This window comes from Panthera uncia (assembly GCF_023721935.1).
Source record: "Panthera uncia isolate 11264 chromosome C1 unlocalized genomic scaffold, Puncia_PCG_1.0 HiC_scaffold_3, whole genome shotgun sequence".
Lineage (NCBI taxonomy): Eukaryota > Metazoa > Chordata > Mammalia > Carnivora > Felidae > Panthera > Panthera uncia.
The window spans coordinates 29,949,540-29,973,933 of NW_026057584.1; the positions used below are offsets into that span (position 1 = coordinate 29,949,540).

Below are 24,394 nucleotides of genomic sequence, written 5' to 3' on the forward strand. Positions count from 1 at the left end.
AGACGGGAAAGGTAACTCTTCTTACAGTATAGTTTTATATTGTTTCACCTGTTAGTAAACCATGTATGACTTTTGGTAATTAAAGCAACTAATAAAACTTAAAGAAAAGGTGTAGATAAAAATAATAAATTAGAACACCCAAACTTTAATACTGATTTGTTAATGCCTTGGTATAGTTAAGTTATGTAAAATTGGGTTCCTGCTCTACATACAGTTTTGTAAACTGTTTTAAAATTTTTTCATATTGGACTACCAAGGGAGTAATTTTTCATATAAAACGTCATTTGTCACAGCTGAATCCTTTTTCTAATTTAGGTTGTTTGCAGTTTGTATCATTATAAAGTGTTGTAGCTGTATAGTTTCACAGTAAAATTATTACTGTCACATCTTTAATTTTTCCTTCAAATAGATTCCTAGAAGCAGAATTGGGGATTCTAAGCTTTTGCAGTTTTTAAAAAGTTTTGTGAGGGGCACCTGGGTAGCTCAGTCAGTTAAGCATCTGACTCTTGATTTCAGCTCAGGTCACGATCTCATGGTCGTGAGGTCAAGCCCTGCATCACCCTCTGCACTGACCCCACAGAGCCTGCTTGGGATTCTTTCTCTCCTTCTGTCTCTGTCCCTCCCCTGTTCATGTTGTTTTCTCTCTCAAAGTAAATAAATAAAACTTAAAATAGAAAGCTTTTTGATACATGTTGTCAAATATTTTCTTCAGAATTATTTTGTCACATTACCTCTTTCAGCAGTATATGACAATGATAGTTTTTCTACATCTTTATAGTATGAGGTATTAGTTGTTATTTTGCCTTTCCAAATTTGATACAAATTGATTTTTTTATTAAATTTTTTTTAATATTTATTTTTGAGAGACAGAGCACAAGCAGGGGAGGGGCAGAGAGTGAGAGACACAGAATCCAAAGCAGGCTTCAGGCTCTGAGCTCTCAATTCAGAGCCCAATGCGGGGCTCAAACTCAGGAACAGCGAGATCATGGCCTGAGCCGAAGTTGGACACTTAACCGACTGAGCCACCCAGGCGCCCCCAAAATTTGCTTTAATTTGTGTACTTTAGATCAGTGTTTCTCAAGCTTTTTGGCTTTAGAATCAATCCCTTTTCACTCTTAAAAATTATTGAGGACACTCTAAAGCCTTTGTGTATATGAGTTAAATTTATTGATATTTACTGAATTAGAAATTAAAACTCAGAAATTTAAAAAATCCTAATGCATTTAAAGATGACAGCAAAGTCACTACATGTTAACATGTTCTTTTTGTGAAAAATAGCTATATGTTTTCCCAAGAACAGAAATATAATAAGAGCAGCATTATTTTACATTGTTGGGCAAATCTTAATGTGTGGTTTGCTGGGAGACAGCTAGAATCTCCCGTCCACTTCTGCGTTCAATCTGTCGTAATACGTGGTTTTGATTAGTAGATAAAAATACGGCCTTACACATTCGTAGCTGGAAAAGGGAGGAATATTTTACTGGTTTTTAAAAAATAATTATGGATATTCTTGATTCTACACCAAAATTTCACAAGTGGTAGTTTCTTTTCTTCTTCTTTTTCTTTTTTCTGTTGGTTTTTAAGTTTTGCAGTTTTTTTTCTTTTAATGTTTATTTTTGAGAGAGAGTGTGAGAAGAGGGGGATGGCGGATCTGAAGTGGGCTTTGCACTGACGACAGTGAACCTAATGTGGGGCTCAAACTCACAGTCTGTGAGATCTTGACCTGAGCTGAAGTTGGACGCTCAACCAACTGAGCCACTGAGAAGAGGTGTCCTCTTTTTTTTTTTTTTTAATGTCTGTTTATTTTGAGTGAGAGAGCAAGTGGAGGGGAGGGGCATAGAGGGAGAGGGAATCCCAAGCAGGCTCCATGCTATCAACTCAGAGCCCGACTCAGGGCTCTCATGACCTGAGTCAAAGTCAAGGGTTAGATGCTTAACCGACTGAGCCACCCAGGCGCCCCCAACAAGTGGTGGGTTTTTATTATTATTTTTTTTTATTATTATTTTTTAAAATTTTTAAACGTTTATTTATTTTTGAGACAGAGAGAGACAGAGCATGAACGGGGGAGGGTCAGAGAGAGAGGGAGACACAGAATCTGAAACAGGCTCCAGGCTCTGAGCAGTCAGCACAGAGCCCTATGTGGGGCTCGAACTCACGGACCGCGAGATCATGACCTGAGCCGAAGTCGGATGCTCAACCGACTGAGCCACCCAGGCGCCCCAGGTGGTGGGTTTTTAAAGATTAGTTGCAATGTGGAATCTGAAGCCATTATCAAGGAATTTTTGCAAACTGTTACATTAAAATCCATTGATCTACTTTGTACTTTGCATGGATCTTTTTACTCATGCATGATTTTGTAACGTCATGTGTTGGTCATTTGGAAATTAGCGGTTTACCAAGTTAAACATATGTTCCAAATGTTGATGTATTTCGTTACGCAAGATTTAAAAATCACATTCATTGATACTCTCACCAACCTCATCAGAAAAATCTTTTAGAAAGTTGTCATAGACTTAGTGAAGACTTCAGGTTTTCCAAAAAAAAAAAAAAAAACCAAAACCAAAAACAACAACAACAACAAAACAACAACAAGCTTTCAAGTGAAAATGTGAATTTCATAGTTGGGAGCAAATACTGTTCATTGCTTTCTTTGAAGTGACAGTTTCACTGCATTCATTTTAGAAAAAAATGACTGCCAGATACCCAAGTCTTAATAACTGTAGTTTGTCAGTCACTCTTTCGAATAAAAATGGTGTTGGATGACAAAAAAGCAGCTAGTTGAGGTCACAGCTAAAACAGTGGAGCAAGTGTTTTCCTCAAGGCAACCGCCATACTTTCTTGGGAGGTATGCAGAGGCGCTTGATGACTTGCCATTGAGTCACAAAGATGTTGGAAAGACGTGTGGTCAAGAATTGAGATTTAGGGGCGCCTAAGTGGCTCAGTTGGTTGAGCATCCGACTTTGGCTTGGGTCATGATCTCGCGGTCTGTGAGTTCAAGCCCTGCGTTGGGCTCTGTGCTGACAGCTTGCTCAGAGCCTGGAGCCTGTTCCAGATTGTCTCCCTTTCTCTCTGTCCCTCCCCTGCTCACACTCTGTCTCTGTCTCTCTCAAAAATAAATAAACATTAAAAAAAAAACAGATTTAATAAAATCAATAATCTTTAATATACAATTGCTTTGTCAAAGATACTCTTAAAACTTGTTTTTGGCTTTTATTTCACTGCAATTCATGGTGTGAAACCTATAATGACTGCTAGTACAGTTTGGTGCCATTGTTCTGATTCCTGCTGAGGTGCCAGCAGGTTTGCTCACCATGGTTCCCTCCTCCCCCCGCCCCAATCAGTGCAAATGTCAACATGGTGAAATGAGCAAATAATGTCTTAGTATTATTTTGAAGGTAGTGTTGACCTAAGGAACTCTCTAAGAGGGTCTCAGGGACCCCTGGGGATCTATGGACCATACTTGGAGTGAGAACTGCTATTTTTTTTTTTTTTTTTTTTTTTTAACATTTATTTATTTTTGAGACAGAGAGAGACAGAGCATGAACGGGGGAGGGTCAGAGAGAGGGAGACACAGAATTTGAAACAGGCTCCAGGCTCTGAGCTGTCAGCACAGAGCCCGACGCGGGGCTCGAACTCACGGACCGCGAGATCGTGACCTGAGCCGAAGTCGGCCGCTTAACCAACTGAGCCACCCAGGCGCCCCTGAGAACTGCTATTTTGAATTAATAATGTAGCTTTGAGTATTTGTTCATATGCTTTTTGAACATTTATATGTCTTGTTCTTTTTTCACCTGTTCAGGTTTTTTTCACTCATTTTTATGGAAGTGTTTCTCTTTTTTTATTGATTAGGTAACAGCTTTTTATACATCATATTTGTTGCAAAAACCTCTCCTGCCCATTTGTTATTTGCTTTTAAATATCTATGATAATGATTTTGGAATTTAGGAGTTGAAATCGTTTGTATGTTCTATTTTTTTAGAATTTCTTCCTTTTGAATCAGGTTTATTGTTTTGTTTTGCTTTATTTTGTTTTTTACTTGCTTGGGCTCTCTTCATTCCAAGACTGTGTAATATGTTCACCTATATTTTCTTTTAGTCCTTTTCTTGTCTTATTATTTACATTGCAGTCCTCTATTTGGAATTCATTAGGTATGAGTTTTGAGGCAAAGATCTAACTTTATTTTTTCCCAGATGTTTGCCTCTTATTCCACAATTTACCTACGTCCTCTTCTAAATATTTATACTTTGGATTATCTGTGGATGCTGATTTTTTTCTTTTAGCTTTTGAAACAAACTATGTTGTGTTGAGGGCAGGTTTTCTATCATTTTGAATTAAAAATTTCTTTTAAGGTTTATTTATTTTTGAGAGAGAGACAGGGTGTGAGCAGGGGAGGGGCAGAGAGGGAGGGGAAGACACAGAATGTGAAGCAGGCTCCCAGCTGTAAGCTGTCAGCACAGAGCCCCACGTGGGGGTCGAACCCACGAACCCTGAGATCATGACCTGAACCAAAGTCAGACGCTTAAGCTTAACTGACTGAGCCACCCAGGCTCTATCATTTTGAACAGAATGAAAACTTATAGAAAATGTATTGTCTTTTTTATTCAAGCATATTACAGGCCTAGGTTTTCAAAACAAAGGTTACTTTGGAGAAGAGAACTTGTAATGCACTGTTGTGACCAAGTGCAGTCTGCATTCATGTCAGCAAAGAATACTTAAAGAAAAATACAGTTTTGTAATCAGCTTTTACAGTTTTGCCTGGGCTGGTTATCTCAGTTAGTTACATTAAAACTAGTGATAATGAAGCCAAGATCAAAGGTTTGCTTTATTGGACAGTTAATTTCACAAGAGAAACACTTCCATCTTAGTACTTATGACTGAGATCTTGACTTTTTCAGAGAAGGTACAGGTGACTTAGTAGAAATTGCTGTTAATTATATAAAAACAGTAAAAGATAATTCATGTCCTAATTTTTGAAAGTGCTTAAATGTAACTTTGTGTTTGAAAGGCCTTGCCTTTTAATATTCTGTCCTGAAGCTAATTCTATTGTGATTACTTGTTTCTGACTTTGTTTTTTGTAATTACTATTTTAGTAGACAGACAGTAATTTACTTTTTAAGGTGACTTGACAGTTTGGATGGTCATCTTGGAACTAGATTTGAGGTTTCTTTATGCCAGTGGCAGTGTGTTATTTAATTTTAAGCATTTATCATTTGCATTTTGATTAGCCTTTTCTTAATTTCCCTATTTAGCACATATAAACTCATTTAAATTATAGAAGCAACTTGTGAGGTCCTTTTTAACATAAGTGTCTAATGAAGATGGTCTTTTGATTTTAGGAGGTTTAAGAGGGAAGACCATACTAGTTATGAAGGTATCTAAAGTCTCATAGAGGTATGAGTATATTAAAGTTATGTGTGTTAGGCTGTACAACATCAGTATTTATCAAGGTATCTAATTAAAGTCTCATTGCGTTATCAGTATATTGAAGTTATGGATGTTAGGCTGTGTAACATCAGTATTAAGACCTTTTCAAGATACAAAACTTCTATAAAGGTAAAACATCTATGTTGGAAGCTAGTAATTATCCAATCATTAAAAACAGTAGCATTTAATAAAATAAGTGATTGTTCATACCGTATTTCTCTATTTTTCCCCTTTAAGCTTGTTTTTCAAAATGTCACAAAATGTGCCAGCTCTTGTGTAAAAGAACTAAAAGGAACTCCAAGCCACATCAGGTTATTGCCATCTTACCCTTCCCTCTTCCTGCAGAGGGCACGAGCCAGTCAATGGCCCTGCCTGGGGGGAGTGGAGTCCTTTTTTTGGAGGTGTTGGGAAAGGGGATGAAGTGTCTGCCTTTGACACTTTATTCTAAGGCCCTTCTTTGTTGAAGTATAGAGTGCTTTCACCAGTACCTTTTGATTTCTTTCTTACCTGAACATACATTAGCCTTCCTTACCTAACATTGTCAAGATGTTTTGGGTTTCCCTGACATTATATATGTCAGAATGTATGATGTTTAACGTATAACGTTTTGATACTTCAGAAATTCTACCTTTTTGGCAGGGGGGTACTTGACTCCCTGCTTATGTTGTGTGTAGTCTGTAAAATGTCTGACAGAAGAATTTCATCTTCGGAATATAGCTTTTTGTTATAACGTCATTATTTTAACCTGAGTGTATGTCATGTATTCATTATTTATTTTTGCCAGAACAAGGATGAAACTCATCAGGAGGCATTTTATGTACACTGTGATAGCAGGTGCTGTAGGTTTTTGTGTTATGCATTTTGGGTAGCTTTTTTTTTTTTTTTTCCTAAATATTAAGTAAGAATACATTTATTCTCACCTGCCATATCCTCTCCTCTGTCCCAGGGTTGGACTGGTCGGAAGAGAGCGGAGAGGAACCGGAGGACTCTGAGCAGGCCTCGCCATACCAGGTGGCATGGTCCATCCGAGAAACCCTCAGATATGAAAGACACACGTAAGTCTTCCTTTTGTTTTCATTCTTTAATTATCCCTGCTGTGGCCCGATTTTTCGTTCTATATGCTAATGTTTGTTTATTTCGTTGGATCTAGTTTTGTTGTAATGGAGGTGAAATAGATTCTACTTGGGAAGAAACGTACTATATTGTTGGAGGAGAGCTACGCTTCAGTTGAATTGGGAAATTCGTTTCTGTACCTTTCCCATTTATCACTGAAGGAACCAATTATAATAGAATTTAGAGTGGAAAAGGGACTTTAGAGATTACCTAGTCTCATTTCCTCATTTTACAGAAGAGGAAACCAAGGCCCAGACAGGTTGAGGAACTTGGCTGTGGTCCCAGGGCTACTTGGAGTCCCACTTTCTGACGTATCTGGATCTTCTTTGGCTCTGCTCTGATAGTTAGCTGGAAAATCAGTGGTTTTTACTTCATCTGTCTTCCACAAGATTGATCCATTCTTTGATATTTCTTAAGTGCTGAATATTTTTTTTTTTTTTTTAATTTTTTAACGTTTATTTATTTTTGAGACAGAGACAGAGCATGAACAGGGAAGGGGCAGAGAGAGAGGGAGACACAGAATCTGAAACAGGCTCCAGGCTCTGAGCTGTCAGCATAGAGCCCGACGCGGGGCTCGAACTCACGGACCATGAGATCATGACCTGAGCCGAAGTTGGATGCTTAACCGACCGAGCCACCCAGGCGCCCCGAGTGCTGAATGTTTTTAAACTTTTTTTTGTTTTATTTTTGAGAGAGAGAGAGAGAGAGAGCGTGAGCACGCAAGTGGGGGGGCGGGGCAGAGAGAGAGGGAGACAGAGAATCCAAAGCAGGCTCTAGGCTCCAAGCTGTCTACTTAGAGCTGATGTGGGGCTCGAACCCATGAACCGTGAGATCATGACCTGAGCCGAAGTCAGACGCTTAACCGACTGAGCCACCCAGGCACCCCAAGCGCTGAGTATTTCTAATGTGCTAAAATGTTTTTCAAGATAATCTCTTTAGAGGTTCTTGGTATCTGCCTTATGAGAAAGCTGTAGGTTGATTAACACACAGCCCCTTCCTTGATAGTGAGAAAGCTCGTTCTGTTTCAGGGGACTGCCTTAGGGATTCACTTGGTACAGTTAACCATACTGAAATAGATCCCTGTCTGTGGAGCCAAAGATGACTCTCAGACTCAGCTAATTGTTATTATTTTTTAAGTATTGTGGTTTGAATAGATGTTTGGCAAGATAGAGGGGAGGCCAGCTATCTGCCCGCGGCTGACTCCTAGAATTCCACAGTGTTGTTGTACGGACATATATTCTCTAGGGTCTGGTTTTTTTTAGTTTATAGGCTTAATATGTGATCTGTTAGTACAGCCAGAAATAATTAGGCTTAGGGAACTGATTCGTTAGAGACTAATGTACAAACCAAAATGCCAGTTCAAATTGAGAAATAATCATAAAGTAGTACAAATGTTGACGAAGCCAGCCTACATGGGGAGCTTATTTGGGCCTGGAACTAACTAGAGCAAGGGGAACTAGTTGGATTTCTTGACGGCCAGTCGTCCTCGCCTCCACAACTCCCAGACAGTATCAGAGAATGCTGTACTTTTTTTTCTGTCTCAAAGGTCCCATTTTATGTGTCATTCAAGACTGCTTGCTTACCATTAGTGAATTCTTTTTTTTTTTTCAGAGAGAGTACAGTTGAACTCACACCTTTGTAATTACAGCTCCGATCCGTCATGCTTCCTAAGGTTGATGTTCCTATGAGCTTAACTTGATTTGGGATATTTTGAATTAATTTTCCAAATTGCTGTAAATGAGGGAACATAAGTCAGTGCTTAGCACAATGCCCTATACATGGGAAATTATTGATTAATGGTAGTTAAGATTCCTGTTGGAATTCTCAGGATGACCTGAACATCAATATTAGGCACATTTGCTCTTGATTAGGAGCAATGTATATTGTTGCTGCCTTCTATTCTTTCTTTCTTTCTTTCTTTCTTTCTTTCTTTCTTTCTTTTTTTCTTTCTTTCTTTCTTTCTTTCTTTCTTTCTTTCTTTTTTTTTTTTTTGAGAGACTGAGAGCATGTGCGAACAGGGCAGGGGCAAAGAGAGAGGGAGAGAGAGAATCCCAAGCAGGCTCTCACTGTCAGTGTGGAGCCTGATGCAGGGCTGGAACTCGAACCGTGAGATCGTAACCTGAGCTGAAACCAAGAGTCAGTCGCTTAACCAACTGAACCACCCAGGTGCCCCTGTTTCTGCCCTCAATTCTTACAGAGTTTTTGGAATATTTCTGTTGTTTTAGACTTGAGACCATCGAGTTTTTCTTCATCTCTGTAGCATTTTACTCTCTTGGTCACTTTTGCTAGCTGGCTTGCTCTCTGACTTACCACAATACTCTTTTCCTGGTTCTCCTTTTCCTTCAGGATATTTGCCTTCTTTTTATAAGTAGCCATCCTCACTTCTTGTCCAGCAGGCACTTTAATCTTTTCCCTTCATTCATCCATCCATCCATTCATTCATTCACTCACTCAGCATATTCTCGTCAAAGTCTTGTGATCTGGGAATGGACACACCATATGGTCTCCCTTGGGTGAAACTTGGATTGGCCTGGTTTGGCATGCTTTCGTTGTCTGCATCTCCACCGTCTGTATCTGCCACCGTGCCCTCTCGTGGGGACCTTTGTCCTGTATTTAAACTACCCAGGGAACAACTTTATTTCAGTTTCATCTTGCAGCTACTTGTCATTTATTGTACCTTGTGGTTAAGTCTAGTAGAAAATGGACAGCTGTAGAAAATTGGCCCTACCTAGCCTGTGCATTGTATCTTCAAGAAGTTTTGCCATTTAAAATTACTCAAAAGTTTTTACCTCTTAAGATTGTTCAGTGAGTTCATTGAGTTTTTGGAATTTTGGAAGAAAAACCGATAGTGTTCTGATCACCGTTTTCCACAAGCCCCTCCCCTCCCCAGAACCTTTTCATGAGTTTTCTTGCTAAACTAGGATTATACTTGAAGAAATTTTAGGGAAAAGTTTGGCCTTGTTTTGTTTTGTTCTTTTTAAAGACTTTATTTTTGAAGTTTTATTTATTTTGAGAGAGAGAGAGAGAACAGAATCAGGGAGGAACAGAGACAGAGGGAGAAGGAGAGAATCTCAAACAGGCTCCACACTGTTCAGTGCAGGGCCTGATGCGAAGTTTGACCCCACGAACCATGAGATCATGACCTGAGCGGAAATCAAGAGTTGGACACTTAACTGACTGAGCCACCCAGGAGCCCCTGTTTCATTTTCTTAAGTAAGCTCTACGCCCAACGTGGGCCTTGAATTCACAACCGGAGATCAAGAGTCACATGCTGTACCCGCTGTGTTGGTCAAGGTGCCCTGGTTTTGTTTTGTAAAAGATTTCTTGGTTACTTAGTCTGACTGTAGACACATGTGCTAAAAGAGTTCTCTCAGGCTCTTCCTGAGGTCTCAGTAGCAGAAATAAGTCGGTATGTTAAATATATTTTTAAGGAACAGTAATTACCTAGTAACTGCTTACCTTTTCATATTTCTAATGGTATGTTTGATAGAAAACCGTTCTTAATTTTAATGAGGACAAGTTATTAGTCTTTTCTTTATGGTTAGTGTATTTGTGACTCTTTTAAACAATCATTGCTTACCCCCCTGTCATAAAGCTACATATCTTCTGGAAGCTTTATTATTTTACTGGCAATCAATCTTTGTGAAATTTTTTTTTGTATGTTTTGTACATGATGTGAGGTAGTAATAAGGACCGTTTTTTTTTCCATGTGGATTTTCTATTTAATCAACACTATATTGAAAACACTGTAATTGGGTTGGAGCCCTTGACATGTATATGTATGTCTATTTGTGTATTTTATTTCATTTTTTATTTATTTAATTTTATTTAACTTTATTTAAAAAAATTTTTTTTAATGTTTATTTTTGAGAGAGTGAGAGAGAGACAGAGCACGAATGGGGGAGGGGCAGAGAGAGAGGGAGACACAGAATCCGAAGCAGGCTCCAGGCTCCGAGCTTCCAGCACAGAGCCTGACGTAGGGCTTGAACCCACAGACCACGAGATCATGACCTGAGCCGAAGTCAGACACTTTACCCGATGACTGAGCCACCCAGGCGCCCCTGCATTTTCTTTTATTTTTAATGTTTATTTTGAGAGAGAGAGGGAGAGGGAGAGACAGAACCCCAAGTAGTCTCCACCCTGTCACCGCAGAGCCCGACGCGAGGCTCAAACTCATGAACCATGAGATCGTGACCTGAGCCGGAATCAAGAGTTGGACACTTAACTGACTGTGCCACCCTGGCACCCCTATGTGTGCATTTTCTATTCTTTTTCATTTATCTGCTTAAAGAACCAGTTTTGGGTTTCATTGATTCTCTGTTAGCTTTATGTCATTGCTTTCTGTTCTTTACTTTTTCCTTCTCTTCTATTCTTTTATTCCTTCCTTCTTTGTTTTAGTTTGTCTTTTTCAAGTTTTTTAATGCTTATCTATTTTGAGAGAGAGAGCATGCGTGTGCGTGCACAAGTGAAGGAGGGGCAGATCTTTTTCAAGTTTTTAAGGTGATAAATTAGTTAAATCTGAGATCTTCCTTGTTTTCTTTTCCTTTTTTTTTCTTTTAAGTTTATTTATTTATTTTGAGAGAGAGAGGGAGAGCGGAGAGGGTGCGCGCACACAAGTAGGGGAGGAACAGAGAAAGAGGAAGAGAGAAGGAATCCCAAGTAGGCTCTGGAGTCTTCTGTGCAGAGCCCGATGCGGGGCTTGAACTCATGAAACGTGAGATCATGACCTGAGCCGAAATCAAGAGTCTGCCACTTAACTGACTGAGTCACCCAGGCACCCCAATCTTCCTTGCATCTAACATAGACACTTGTTGCTATATGTTTCCCTCTACATATGTTATAACCCCCGTAATACATTGCTGTTGTCTTAAGCAGTTAGTTCTCTTTTAAGGAGATTCCAAAGAAAAATAACTCTTTTGTGTTTATCCACATATTTATAATTTCTAGGGCTCTTTATTTTTTGAATAGTTCCATATTTCCATCTGATGTCATTTTCTTTCTGTATGAATGGTTTACTTCCCCTCTGGCAACCACTAGTTGGTCATATTTATGGGTTCATTTCTGCTTTTTTTGTTTTTTAGATTCCACATATAAGTGAAATGATACGGTATTTGTCTTTCTCTGACTTACTTCACTTAGCATAATACCCTGTAGGTCCACCATGGTTTTGCAAATGTGTGCCTTCATTTTTGAAAGATATTAATCCTAAGTTAACCATTTTTCTTTCAGTACTTAAGGGTGTTGCTCACGTGGATTGCATTATTTCTGATTAAGAAGTCAGCTGTCATTCACATCTTGGGTCCAAGGAGCATTATGTATCTTTTTTTCTCTGAGTTTTGACGTTTTTTTCTTTATCAGTAGTTTTTTTTAAAAAATTTTTTAATGTTTATTTTTGAGAGAGAGAGAGAGAGGCAGAGAGAAAGGGAGACACAATCTGAAGCAGGCGCTAGGCTCTGCACTGTCAGCACAGAGCCCAACACGGGGCTCGAACTCACTGACAGCAAGATCATGACCTGAGCCAACATTGGACACTTAACCGACTGAGCCACCCAGGCGCCCCTCTTTATCAGTAGTTTTAAACCGTTTGTGTAGTTAATTTTTTTTCTGTTTCTAGTGTTTGGGGTTCATTGACCTTTTGGATCTGTATGTTTATAATTATGAAATTTAGAAAAATTTTGGCCAAGATTTCTTCAATTATTTTTCTTCCCCCTTCTATGTAAGAGACTTGATACACATATTTTAGACTGCTTGAAATTATCCCACAGCTTATTGATGTTCTGTTCACTTGTTTTTTTCCTCTCTCTGTTCCATTTTGGAAAGTTTCCATTGCAATCTTCAGGTTTGTTAATCTTTTCTCTGTGGCACCTCATCAACCATCAATCCCATTCAGTGTAGTTTTCATATTAGATACTGTATTTTTCATCTCTAGAAGTTTGTTTTGGGTCTTCTTTATATTGTCCATGTCTCTCCTTGACACGGTCATGATGACTCTACCTTCTCAAACATGTGAAATATAGTTATAATTGTCCGTTGATTCCTGATTTACTAAAAGTTTTATTTATTTATTTTGAGAGAGAGAGAGAGAGAGAGTGGGAGGAACGGAGGGAGAGAGAATCTCAAGCAGGCTCCGCACTGTCAGTACAGAGCCCCATGCGGAGCTTGAACTCAAAAACTGTGATACCATGACCTGAGCCAAAACCAAGAGTCGAATGCCCAATCCACTGAGCCATTTAGGCACCCCCTGGTAGTTTTTAATTAGATGTCAGACATTGTTAATTTTACTTATTTGATTCTGGTATTTTGTCATCTTTAAAGAGCTTTGTTTTGGGAGATGGTTGTTTCTTAGAAGCAGCTTTTGAGCCTTGCTTTTTAAACTTTGTGAAATGGGACCACAACAGCCTTTAGTTTAGGGCTGATTTCACCCCACTAACTGAGGCATACGCTCCTGAGTAGTCTACCCCGTGCCCTGCATATTGCGGGTTTTTCCGCTTGGGATAGTGGGAACACAAACTAACCCTGGCCCTGCGTGTGCTGCTGGGATTTGTTGGGCCTCCTCTTTTCAGGTGGTTCTTTCCTGGCCTCCAGTATATCCCACACTCCTGTACTGATTGCAGGACTCAAGTGAGGAACTGAGGGGAATCCTCTGTAGATCTGCAGAGTGCTTCTCTCTGTGCACCGGTCTCCTCCCAGTACTCTGTCCTGCTAATTCTCTCATTTCTTGGGTAGTAGATGTGGGTGAGCACACCAAATAGTATCCTGTGTCTGAAATATCATTGTGAGGTACGGGCTAGAGAACAAATTCATGCCCGCAGCATATAAGTTGATGTTGAAGTTATAACAACAAATGAGAATTTCTAAAAATGGAGTGATGACTGGAAAGAGAATAGAAGAAAATGGGGAAAATAACAGGAGGAAGCAAGGAAGTAGGAACTTTTAACATGAAAGGAAAAGAGGAATAAATTGTGTTGTTTTGCAGAAGAGATGTATAGTAAGGTAGGATTGAGAAATAATTAAATAATTAACCCAGATTGGATATGTCCTTTATTATATACTGCTAGAGTCAATTTGCTAATATTTTTTGCCTCTGGGATCATTAATAAGCTTTTCCTATAATTTTCCTTTTGTCATATTTCCCCTTATTTTTGGTATCAAGCTTAGGGTACTTGTATTGAAGGAGACTATTCCCCTCTTTTCTGACATCTGGAGTATTTTGTGTGTAATTAGAATTAGTTTTTCTTTGGGTATTGATAGAACTCATGGTAAAACTGTTTAGGCTAGTTAATGGATATAGGTGTATCTCATATGCGTGTGTGTGTGTGTGTGTGTGTGTGTGTGTATGTTTACTACTTATTTTTAGTAAGAGAGAGTGCATGTGTGCAGGGGAGGGGCAGAGAGAGAGGGAAACAGAGAATCTCAAGGAGGCTCCACACTGTCAGCAGAGCCGGACATAGGTCTTGAATTTATAAACCATGAGTTCATGACCTGAGCCGAAATCAAGAGTCAGATGCTTAACTGACTGAGCCACCCAGTATTCCTAGGTTTCTATATTTAATAATAGTAGCTATACTTGTATTCTAATTTCAGATAAGTCTTTTCTTTTCATTCTCCTAACAACCTTGGGAGCTAGACATCCCAGCTCTCTCTCTTTTTTAAATGTTTATTTATTTATTTTTGAGACAACACAAGCAGGGATGGGGCAGAGAGAGAGGGGGAGACAGAGAATCCAAAGCAAGCTCTGGAGCCTGACGCAGGGCTCGAACTCCTGAACCGTGAGATCGTGACCTGAGCCGAAGTCAGACGCTTAACCGACTGAGCCACCCAGGCGCCCCAAGCCCCAGGTCTCTTTTATTTCACAGATAAGGAAGGAAGGTAACATACCAAGAATGCAGTAGGTGCCAGGCCTTGTCACTGCTGGTCAGTGACGGACACTGGCCTTTCTCTGCCCAGTTTGCTACTCTTTCTCCGCAACCAGGTGTGAAATACTAATGTCACAACATCTTAGAATTGGGAGGCATGTTGGGAGATTTTCTGGTTAAGGACCATGCCAGGGGTGGTCTGTGGACCTGTGCAGGTCTGCAAACTGCTGCTTCCTGGTCCGCAACAAGATAAGCCTGGAAATTCCGTATAAGCTTTCAATACTTTTGTGATGCTGGAACCCGCCTCAACATCCAGGTGCTTCTCTCCATTCACTGTACACTTGAGAACTGCTGGGCTAGTCTCTCCTCCCTGCTATAATATAATGGAGTCTTTTCAAATAACAGCTTTGGCAAATGATTATCTACCTGAGCTTTACTTTCCCTTTAAGACTTGTTGTTTCTCCTCTCTTTTTTCTATTAATAGCCCTTCCATTCTCCTAGTTATGCAAGTTCAAAGTCATTGAGTCATTATTGGTTTTCTTATCCTTTATATCCAGTCACCAAATTGAGTTAATTCTTTTACGATAATGGCCCTTATATGCCTTGTTCTTTCTATTATCTCTGTGCCCTTTTACTTACAGTCACTCCCTTGTCCTTCAGTTGCTGGTTTTGGGCTATGAAATCTGTACTCCTTCCCTAACTGTGTTCCTGTTGATCATGTCCAACGGTTTTCCCACTGCTGCCTTTGATACCTCATCTGTACTTTAAATTCTTTACGTCTGAAATGGAATTTATGTCCTGCCCTGGATCTGCTCTTGTTCCTGTGCCCTGGTCTTCGGTGATGGAAACTGCCATGGGATTCTCGTCCCTTCCATCTACCTGTCCCAGTTGACAAGGTCTGCCTTTTATATATGCGGGTTACCTCTCCTCTTCTGCATTCCTGCTGTGTCACCCCGGCGTGGGTTCTTGTTACCTGTTACCTGGAGTTTCAGAAACATTTGCTCCCTGCCCTTTTCCCCAGTCTCTTCCTCATTTCCGTCTGCCGATGGTGTCATCTTTCTCGCACCCAGCTGTTACTGTTACCGATTTTCTTCAAACTCTATGAGGGTCTTCACTGCCTGTAGAATAAAAGTGAAAGTCTTTCATCTGGTGTTTAGTTTAGGTTCAGAAAGTTTACCGTTCCCGCCATCACTCCCCTATGTACCCCACACCTTAGCAAAAGCTAGCTAGTTAGTACTTACTGTTCCCCATCCTGTCCATCTTCAAAGCCTGGCCTGTATTCCTTTATCTTTGTGAGGTGCCCTTTTTCTTCTCTTTAAATTCTGCCCTTTCTTTATGGTTCAGCTCTGTTGTCATCTCCTCTACGAAGCCTCTTATCCAGGGGTGCTTGGGTGGCTCAGTTAGTCAAGCGTCTGACTCTTGATTTTGGCTCAGGTCATGATCTCAGGGTTCATGAGATCGAGCCCCCACATTGGGCTCCTTGCTGACAGCACAGAGTCTGCTTGGGATTCTCGCTGTCTCCCCACCTCTCTCAAAATACATAAATAAATAAATAAACATTTATAAACAAAAAAACGAAGCCTCTCATCCAGCATACTTGCTAGTGAACTTCAGTGGCACTTGAGCCATATCTGTAACTCTCTCTGTCACTTATTGTTCTCTGCCTCGTGTTAAGGATATTAATAGCACCTACTGGCTCAACTACAGCTCCCGCATGAAATCCTGCTGTGGGACTTTGAGGGAACAATTCAGAATAAAGATTCCTAGGCCCCATTCCATGGAAATTCTGGTTCAGTAGATCTAGTGTAGGTCTTGGGATCTCAAATTGTGAGAAGCTCCTAGATTTTTCTAACTTAAGGTCAGATATTTGAATCATTAGTCAGCCTGCCCCACTGTTCTAGTTACTGCTTCGATCGTCTTTTGAATTGTTTAACTTTGGGTATGTGCTCATCCTATCTAAACCGCATTGAGAATTGCTTACGTTTTTTTTCTCCTCTATGGTACTCAACATAATAGACACACAGCAAAGTTGAGTGTTGAATAAATGAAAAGATTGAATAAGATCCTTCAATTGGTATATTTGTAGTAGAGACTATACCGAAGAGAACTTGTTTCTCAGGACTTACTTCTTAGACTGGAAATTTGCAAAGTAGCCACCTATAGACTATTTTGAAACGAAAGGGAATGATATCACTTAGGAAGTTAAGAGAAGCCAAGCAATGATTTACAGAAGATCAGTAAAATAATAAATAGTCTGTAGTATCACATATGTGCTGTTTGAAGAAGGTAAAGTAACCTGGGTCAGTTTTCGAGTCTGGTGTGCATTATTCCTCAGAGTAAAAGGTGAGATTACATTTGTTCCATAGAAAAGTGACCTTTTTAACCTCACCAGGGTAGACACTACCCGCCTACCACAGCACTCTTGTTGAGTCTCGATGTGGCCTCAGCATCCTTTTCAAGGTAGCAGGCTAGCGGGGGTCCACTGGCCGCTCGAAATTACCATCATGACAGAAAAACCTCTGTGTAATCCATGACACGTGAAATGTTGTTTAGGATATCTTCTGTGGTTAAAAAGGTAAAATGAAAAATACTGTGGAATGGTTGTGATCCCTGCAATCAAAATTCTTTAAGTGCTTAGCGAGAAAAGAGTAGTTAAAACCAGCACACATAAAAGGGCAGCTCTTTGAGAAGGTGCTGCAGGAATTCACTGCTCTATTTCTGGTATGACCTATCTTTTATGAAATTTGCTGAGTGTTTCCTCATAACTGCTGTGTCATTTACTCAGACTTTTAGTAAGCAAGGTAACATGATTTTCTTCCCAAGAATCCCAAGAACCCCAAGTCACCTGAAATTTAGAAGACACTGATGCATGAAGTGTCTAACGAGGAGATGCTAAGAAGGTTCTGAAAGCGTTGGGTTGTCTCTGCTGCCTTACTTGTTGTCGAAATACGGTACTTTCCAGCTCTCCTGGAATTCTCATCCTCTAATTTTGTTAAGCATATGCTCACCTGCCACGGATTTTACCCCATGTCGGCCAGCGTCTTGACCTGCTTTTCCCCTCTCCAATGAGCCTCACACTTAATCAGGTTTTCACTTCTCTCCCTGCACTTTCCAGGTCAGATGACGATGATACGGAGAGTAGGAGCTCCAGGGTGACCCAACTTTGCACTTACTTTCAGCAGAAATATAAGCACCTCTGCCGCCTGGAGCGGGCAGAATCTCGTCAAAAGAAATGCCGGCACACGTTTAGGAAAGCCTTGCTGCAGGCGGCCAGCAGAGAACCCGAGTGTACCGGTCAGTTAATCCAGGAACTGCAGAGAGCTGCGTGCAGCCGAACCAGGTTAGAGCCCTAGGCAGCCACCTGTTTGTAAGGAACTCGTCTCTGTCTGGCTTCTGTGTTTTGTTAAGTGGATAGCGGAGACACAGTGGGCAGTGGGCATTTAAACCTGAAATGTCGAAGCATTGCACCTTGGTTTTGTTGCTCAGAGAGTTGTACAGGTGGCAAAATAACAGCACCACGAGCTGACAGAAGCATTGCTGTGGCTCCGCCAGATGAATTTATTTAGTGAAGTATCGGAGAGTGCCACCTGTCTTTACAAAAATAACGATGCTTTCAAATTTCATGTATTATTTAGAAGTAGTGTTTATGGGTTTTTTTTTTTAACCACGAAAGTAGCATTTTACATATTTTACTTCTTATTTAAAAATTTTCTTTCTCACATATTATGTCTTCAAAATACTTTATTCCATTGCATTTCTTTTAGGAAAAATCTCTTTTCTGTTTCTAGTCCAGGTAATTGCTTTGTAAATTTGAAAAATGTAGAAAAAAGAAGGGGAACTTTTCCATAATATCACCATGCAGAAAACAAAGAATGAGCACTGTAAATATTTTGGTTGTTTCCTTCTAGTCTTTTCTTCTGCTTGTGTGTACACACGTGTGTGTTTGCGTGTGTATGAAGTCTCCAGGGAGCCATGCATTTGTATTAAAAAGGAAAAATGAGATCATGCTATATGCATATTTTATTTCCTGCTTTTTTTCCCACTTAACATTGAATTATTGCCATTTTCTCCTGATGTTCTTTAAAACATGATTTTTAATGACTTCATAATTAGTCTTTGGACTCCTTAAATTTTAAGTATGCTTAAATAAGCAAAATTGGATCCATACTGTTTGTTATGTGTCCAGTTTTTTCCCTTAAGAATATATCCTAGTCATTCCCTTGTGTTCTTAAAAATTATTTTGAAAACATGATTTATAATGTGTGATACTATTTTTAAATGAAAATCCATATATTGGAAATGTAGAGCTATCTGATATTTCAGTGAAGAAATTGTAGTATTATTACCATTTTGGAAATTAGTTTAGGTGGTGAAAACTTAATTGTAATTGCTTATTTAGGTTATGTACCTTTTGAAACTACTAGCTTAATTGAATTAAAAGTTTCCAAAATATCTTCATATTTAATTAAGGAAATAATTTTCAAATTTAGAAGGCACAGTTCTTGATTGAGTTTATTATTTCACACTTTTTACTTATTTTTTTCACATAACAACCTTGAGACACACACACACACACACACACACACACACACACACACACACTTTTAGGAGTTTTATGCCAAAATATTAGCAGTGGCTATCTCAGAGGGTAGGATTATTGATAAAGTTTGAAAAAATTTATAGTCTATATATTCCAATTTTTCTCTAGTGCTCATAAGTCACTGAGGAAATAGGGGTTTAAAACAGACAAAACTAAGAAAAATAACCTTTGATTTTCAGCTACTGATCATATTTCTTACATATCTATTTTTTAGTCTTGTGTATTTTGGTTTTCATTATATTTGCTATTAAAAAAAAAAACTACTTTTTAATGGCATCTATCCAAAAGATAACTATACCCTTCAGAGTTTTCTGCTTCTTGGCATATTTAGAGTTGTTTGAAAGCTTGTATGTCTAGTTAATAAACCTACGTAATGATTGCTGCCTCCAGTATTCTCCCTCATTCACAGTTCCTGCTCCTCTGTAGGGGTGGGGGTAGGTAGTGTCTGTTCTGTAACATTCGTCAGGTCCTCGCTTACTGACTTAGCCTTCTCGGAGAGAAATTCCCATGTTCCACTGACTGTGTTTGGTCCCCCTGTTACATATGCTTATTGAGCTCTGCTTCATTGTAGAATCGTATAGTAATATTTCTGTCAGACAGTAATTTTTGTGAGGGCAGGAACAATGTACGTTTTGTTCTTAAATCTCTAGTGTTGAACAGATGAATAGAATTAAACATGCCTGTTCTCTATTTGTTGAAAGAATTCACTTGGTTTGACATAGGTTTAAAATAACGCTATCTAACATTTACATAATGCTTGGCAAGCGTATCATTTCAGTAGAAACTTTAGTTTTGTCCAGCATGAAGCAGTTTGTATGTAGAGCACTGTATACTTTGAATCTAGTATGTTATTATGACCTTGTCAAAGATGTAAGGGACTGTACTCGGAGTTTGGGACAATTTAGTATTTGTGTAGAAAACTATTTATCTATGATTTTTAGCTGGTAGAATCAAGGTCCCCCTGACTGCTTTTTTTCAGAAAAGTTCCCAAACCACTGTTAGTGATGTTTTAAAAACGTCATGATAACTAAATATTACTAAACAAATACCAAGACGCCTTTTGGTTATGTCACTAAAGATTAGTAAAAAGTCTGTTGCCCAGTGCATCACTGGTACTCATTTAGCAATGAGCCATAATCATTTGTTGGTGATTGGTAACTTGTTAGTTTACATTATATTTTAGGTTCACAAAAATCAGTGTCAGGTGGATAATGCCCTCTATTTGATATTTTTGCTTTCAAAGACCAGTTCCACAAAAGAGATTTAAAAAGCTGCTTTTAAAATATTTTAGAAATTAAAACTTTAGTGGCTGCCTTTTAATAGGCAAAAGGTATTTTTTTAATATATTTTAAAATATAGGTAGCCTTTTAAAATATAGCTTGGATATAAGCTGAATAACATTATTCTTTAAAATTTTGAGAGAGAGGGAGGGAGGGAGGGAGGGAACATGAGTGAGGGTGAGGGCAGAAAGTGGGAGACATAGAAACTGAAGCAGGTTCCCGGCTCTGCGCTGTCAGCACAGAACCCGACGTGGGGCTTGAACTCATGAACCGTGAGATCATGACCTGAGCTGAAGTCAGCCGCCCAACCAACTAAGCCACCCAGGTGCCCCTGAATAACATTATTCTTTCTCATCTAATAACTTTGTCATATATGTTGGTGAATATGTGGAATAAGCCACTGAAATAGCTTTTAAAGTATGTAAACTCTAATTGAACTACCTCGTAGCCACAATAGAGAGACTAGTGCTGTTTGTGTAGAAACTATTGTTAAAGGGGCATCTAATCACACAAAAGAGAAGCTTGTAGTGAGTGTTTTCATATTAAAAACATCAATGGGAATGCAAGCTGGTGCAACCACTCTGGAAAACAGTATGGGGGTTCCTCAAAAAACTAAAAATGGAACTACCCTATGACCCAGCAGTTGCACTACTAAGGCATTTATTTATTCACGGATACAGATGTGCTGTTTCGAAGGGACACATGCACCTCCATGTTTATAGCAGCATTATCAACAATAGCCAAAGTATGGAAAGAGCCCAAATGTCCATCGATGGATGAATGGATAAAGAAGATGTGGGATATATATATACAATGGAGTATCACTCGGCAATCAAAAAGAATGAAATCTTGCCATTTGCAGCTACGTGGATGGCACTGGAGGGTATTATGCTAAGTGAAATTAGTCAGAGAAAGGCAAAAATCATATGACTTCACTCATATGAGGACTTTAAGAGACAAAACAGATGAACGTAAGGGAAGGGAAACAAAAATAATATAAAAACAGGCAGTAGGGGCGCCTGGGTGGCTCAGTCAGTTGGGCATCCAACTTCAGCTCAGGTCATGATCTCACAGTCCGTGAGTTTGAGCCCCACGTCGGGCTCTGCGCTGACAGCTCAGAGCCTGGAGCCTGCTTTGGATTCTGTGTCTTCCTCTCTCTGTGCTCCTCCCTTGCTCATGCTCTCTCTCTCTGTCTCAACAATAAATAAAAACATTTAAAAAGATAAAAAAAAACAACAGGGAGGGGGACACAACAGAAGAGACTCATAAATATGGAGAACAAACTGAGGGTTACTGGAGGGGTTGTTGGGGGGAGGATGGGCTAAATGGGTAAGGGGCACTAATCCTGAAATCATTGTTGCACTGTATGCTAACTAACGTGGATATAAATTTTAAAAAATAAAAAGTAAAATAAAAAATAAATAAAAACATCAAAATGTTTTGGTAATTCTCCCTTTGTTTTGTTGGGATTATCTGGATAATAAAATAGATCTAATGTCAGGCATTTTTACCTTAATTATCCAGGGGCATATTGAAATTCTGACTTTGAGTTTATTTATACTGACTTTATTTTGCTGTTTAAGACATAGATCAGCAATTTTAAAAAATGAAACCCGGTGGTTCCTTTTGAAGTGTAGGATAAAGAAAACGAGGGAATGTGCTCTACCCTAGGTTTGGTAGATGGCTGAGTGAATTATTAAAAAGTGTTCTACAAAAATTATCCATTCAGCATAGAGAACTACCTGCTATTTAAATCTAGACCAAGAGAATTTGGGCTAAGCTGCCAAAATAGTAAAGCTTCCTTTATTTGAAATTGTGTATCCTTTTTACAGAGCTGAAGTTAATGGCCCACTTCCCCACTCTTGTGATTCTGACAAATCTTACAGAACTCTCAATTAAAGCAACTTCTCTGGCAGCCCACGGTTATCTGTTTGCAGTTACTATTTATATGAAAGTTATAATAGAAATGTTGTTTAGATTTGCTATAAATTCATATGTAATTTTGGTTCTGTATGACCTTCTAATTAGCGTAAGCCATTCCATCAAAATCCTTAGATATAGAAACAAACAATTCAAAAGATATTTTGTTTTTGACGCCTGACTTGTGATTCAGTGTATTACGTAGATTGTTTTTCTACGCTCAGACGTGCGTAAAAGCCTACTAGTTTGTGATGCTTTATAGAATCAAACAGGGTTGTTTTGTACTTCTGAGAATTTGGATATTTTTATTTTTTTTATGTTTGTGTAAAACTATGGAAAGATCCAGAAACTAATAAAATGAATACTAACTATAGAGGGAGTAGGAACTTGCAAATTGGGACAAGGGGAGAAAGGAGACTCTCCACTGCTTGGTTTTTATTCTTTGGTTTTTCTGGAACCATGTGAACACATTGCCTATTCGTAAATTTAAAAACAAGATTTAAACATTGAAACATTGAATGTGCCAAGCGGAGATAACATTTAATGAAAGATGGAGTTGCACATACTATAAAAAGTTAAAAGAATATATCCAAAGTGAGTTCATTTTGGAAGATGAGGGCAAATCAATCATTTCTGCATATCATTATCCCTTTCCTCACATCATAGATCAAGTTTTTTGCACATTTACTGTTCAGCAGCTTGACGTGACCCAAATCTGATGATGATAATACCAGCAACTAACAGCCATGGACTGTTTACTAGGTATCCTACCATCTGCTACTTATGATAAGTATTTTGGATGTGTTGTATCTTGGTGCTTACCTGTCCACTAAAGAAAGGTACTCTGTCTCCACTTTATAGGTGAGGAAGTTGAGACTTAAGTGAGGCTAAGTAACTTGCCCAAGGTCACACAGCTAGTGAGAGTTAGGGCTGAGATTCAGAATTAGACCCGATTAATCTAGTCTCATGTTCTTGATCACTTTTGTCTACTTGTTGCCTCTTTGTGAAGTAAAAGGAACCAAAATGTCACTTAAGAAAGAAAAAAACCCAGACATAGTGGAAATCATTTATAATTATTTCTTTTGTCGGTAAATTAGGGAAATATTGGAACTGGTCATTGCAACTCATATTTACCTTTCATTTAATGAATGTGGAAAAGTAAAATGTTGGTGTTACACTCTGCTAACATAGTGTTGAAAAGTTGCCCTGGATTCCTAACGCATTTTTTAAAAATTAATGTGTTTTTCCTTCCTTAGCATAAGCCGGACCAAGTTGAGGGAGGTGGAACCAGCAGCATGCAGTGGAACCGTGAAGGGTGAACAGTGCCCTAACAAAGCCCTTCCATTCACCAGACATTGTTTCCAACGTATCCTCTTAATTGAGTGGGCATTGAAAAGTATTAACTCATTCAGGTTCATATTTCATTCTTAAGCCACGTGAATGACTTTTGAAATCATAACTATTTGATGTTCAAAATAATTTTTATATAACTTCTAATTTTCATGATGTCTTCTGGATACTTTTTTTCTGCTTACATCATTGTGATTCTTTTTCAAGAATTACATCAAAATTGGCAAAATTGATGGCAAGTAGCAGATTCTTCCAGTGGCTGGCACTTGATTAAATTTTGTTAACAGAATTCTGGTTCTTGTGGTGCCTCTTAAGTAGCTTGTAAGAAGCAACTATATATAACACTCAATTGATGGAAAAATCAAATCATATTATTCAAAAACTTTTTAATCTTCCAAGAAAGTTATACAGTTTTACAGTGTGCCTTTTGCTCTGGGAATAGTTTGCTTTTTGTGTTGGGTACAGTGCTGATCTGAAATGAAGGAAGGATGAACTTCACTGACTGGGAAAAAAGATACATTAAGACAGAATATACTAGAAGGAAACCTGTGGTAAAAGGGTTTCATTCAGGCTGGTTATGAAGTCTTACTATTTTCAGTTTTATTAAACATCTAAAATTGAGTAGCATTTAAAAAATTATACAGTAGCAGTTACTTGTTCTTTATTGTCTTTGACTTTTTGCCTTCCTTTCTGTTCTTGGGATTAAATTTTCACTTTTTCAGCATCACTTTCTGTGTAGTTTTATAAATCGCCTTAACTATAAAAGCAAAAAGGAAAAACAGAAGGGTACTTTCTTGATAGGTATAAAATAAGTCTTAGAATATGTAGCCAGGGGCTAAAAGTTTGGATGC

At 38.8% G+C, this 24,394-nt stretch overlaps 1 protein-coding gene across 4 annotated transcripts in view; it reads left to right on the forward strand.

The window, feature by feature from the left end:
* INO80D (INO80 complex subunit D) overlaps positions 1 to 24,394 on the forward strand; it is a 72,762-nt gene that overhangs the window by 27,563 nt on the left and 20,805 nt on the right. For all 4 annotated transcript variants that reach the window (XM_049615077.1, XM_049615080.1, XM_049615078.1 and 1 more), the window contains 3 exons: positions 6,371 to 6,479; positions 17,509 to 17,733; positions 23,450 to 23,559. In XM_049615077.1, coding sequence (XP_049471034.1) covers positions 6,371 to 6,479; positions 17,509 to 17,733; positions 23,450 to 23,559 — 444 coding nt within the window. The remainder of the gene's footprint in view (positions 1 to 6,370; positions 6,480 to 17,508; positions 17,734 to 23,449; positions 23,560 to 24,394) is intronic.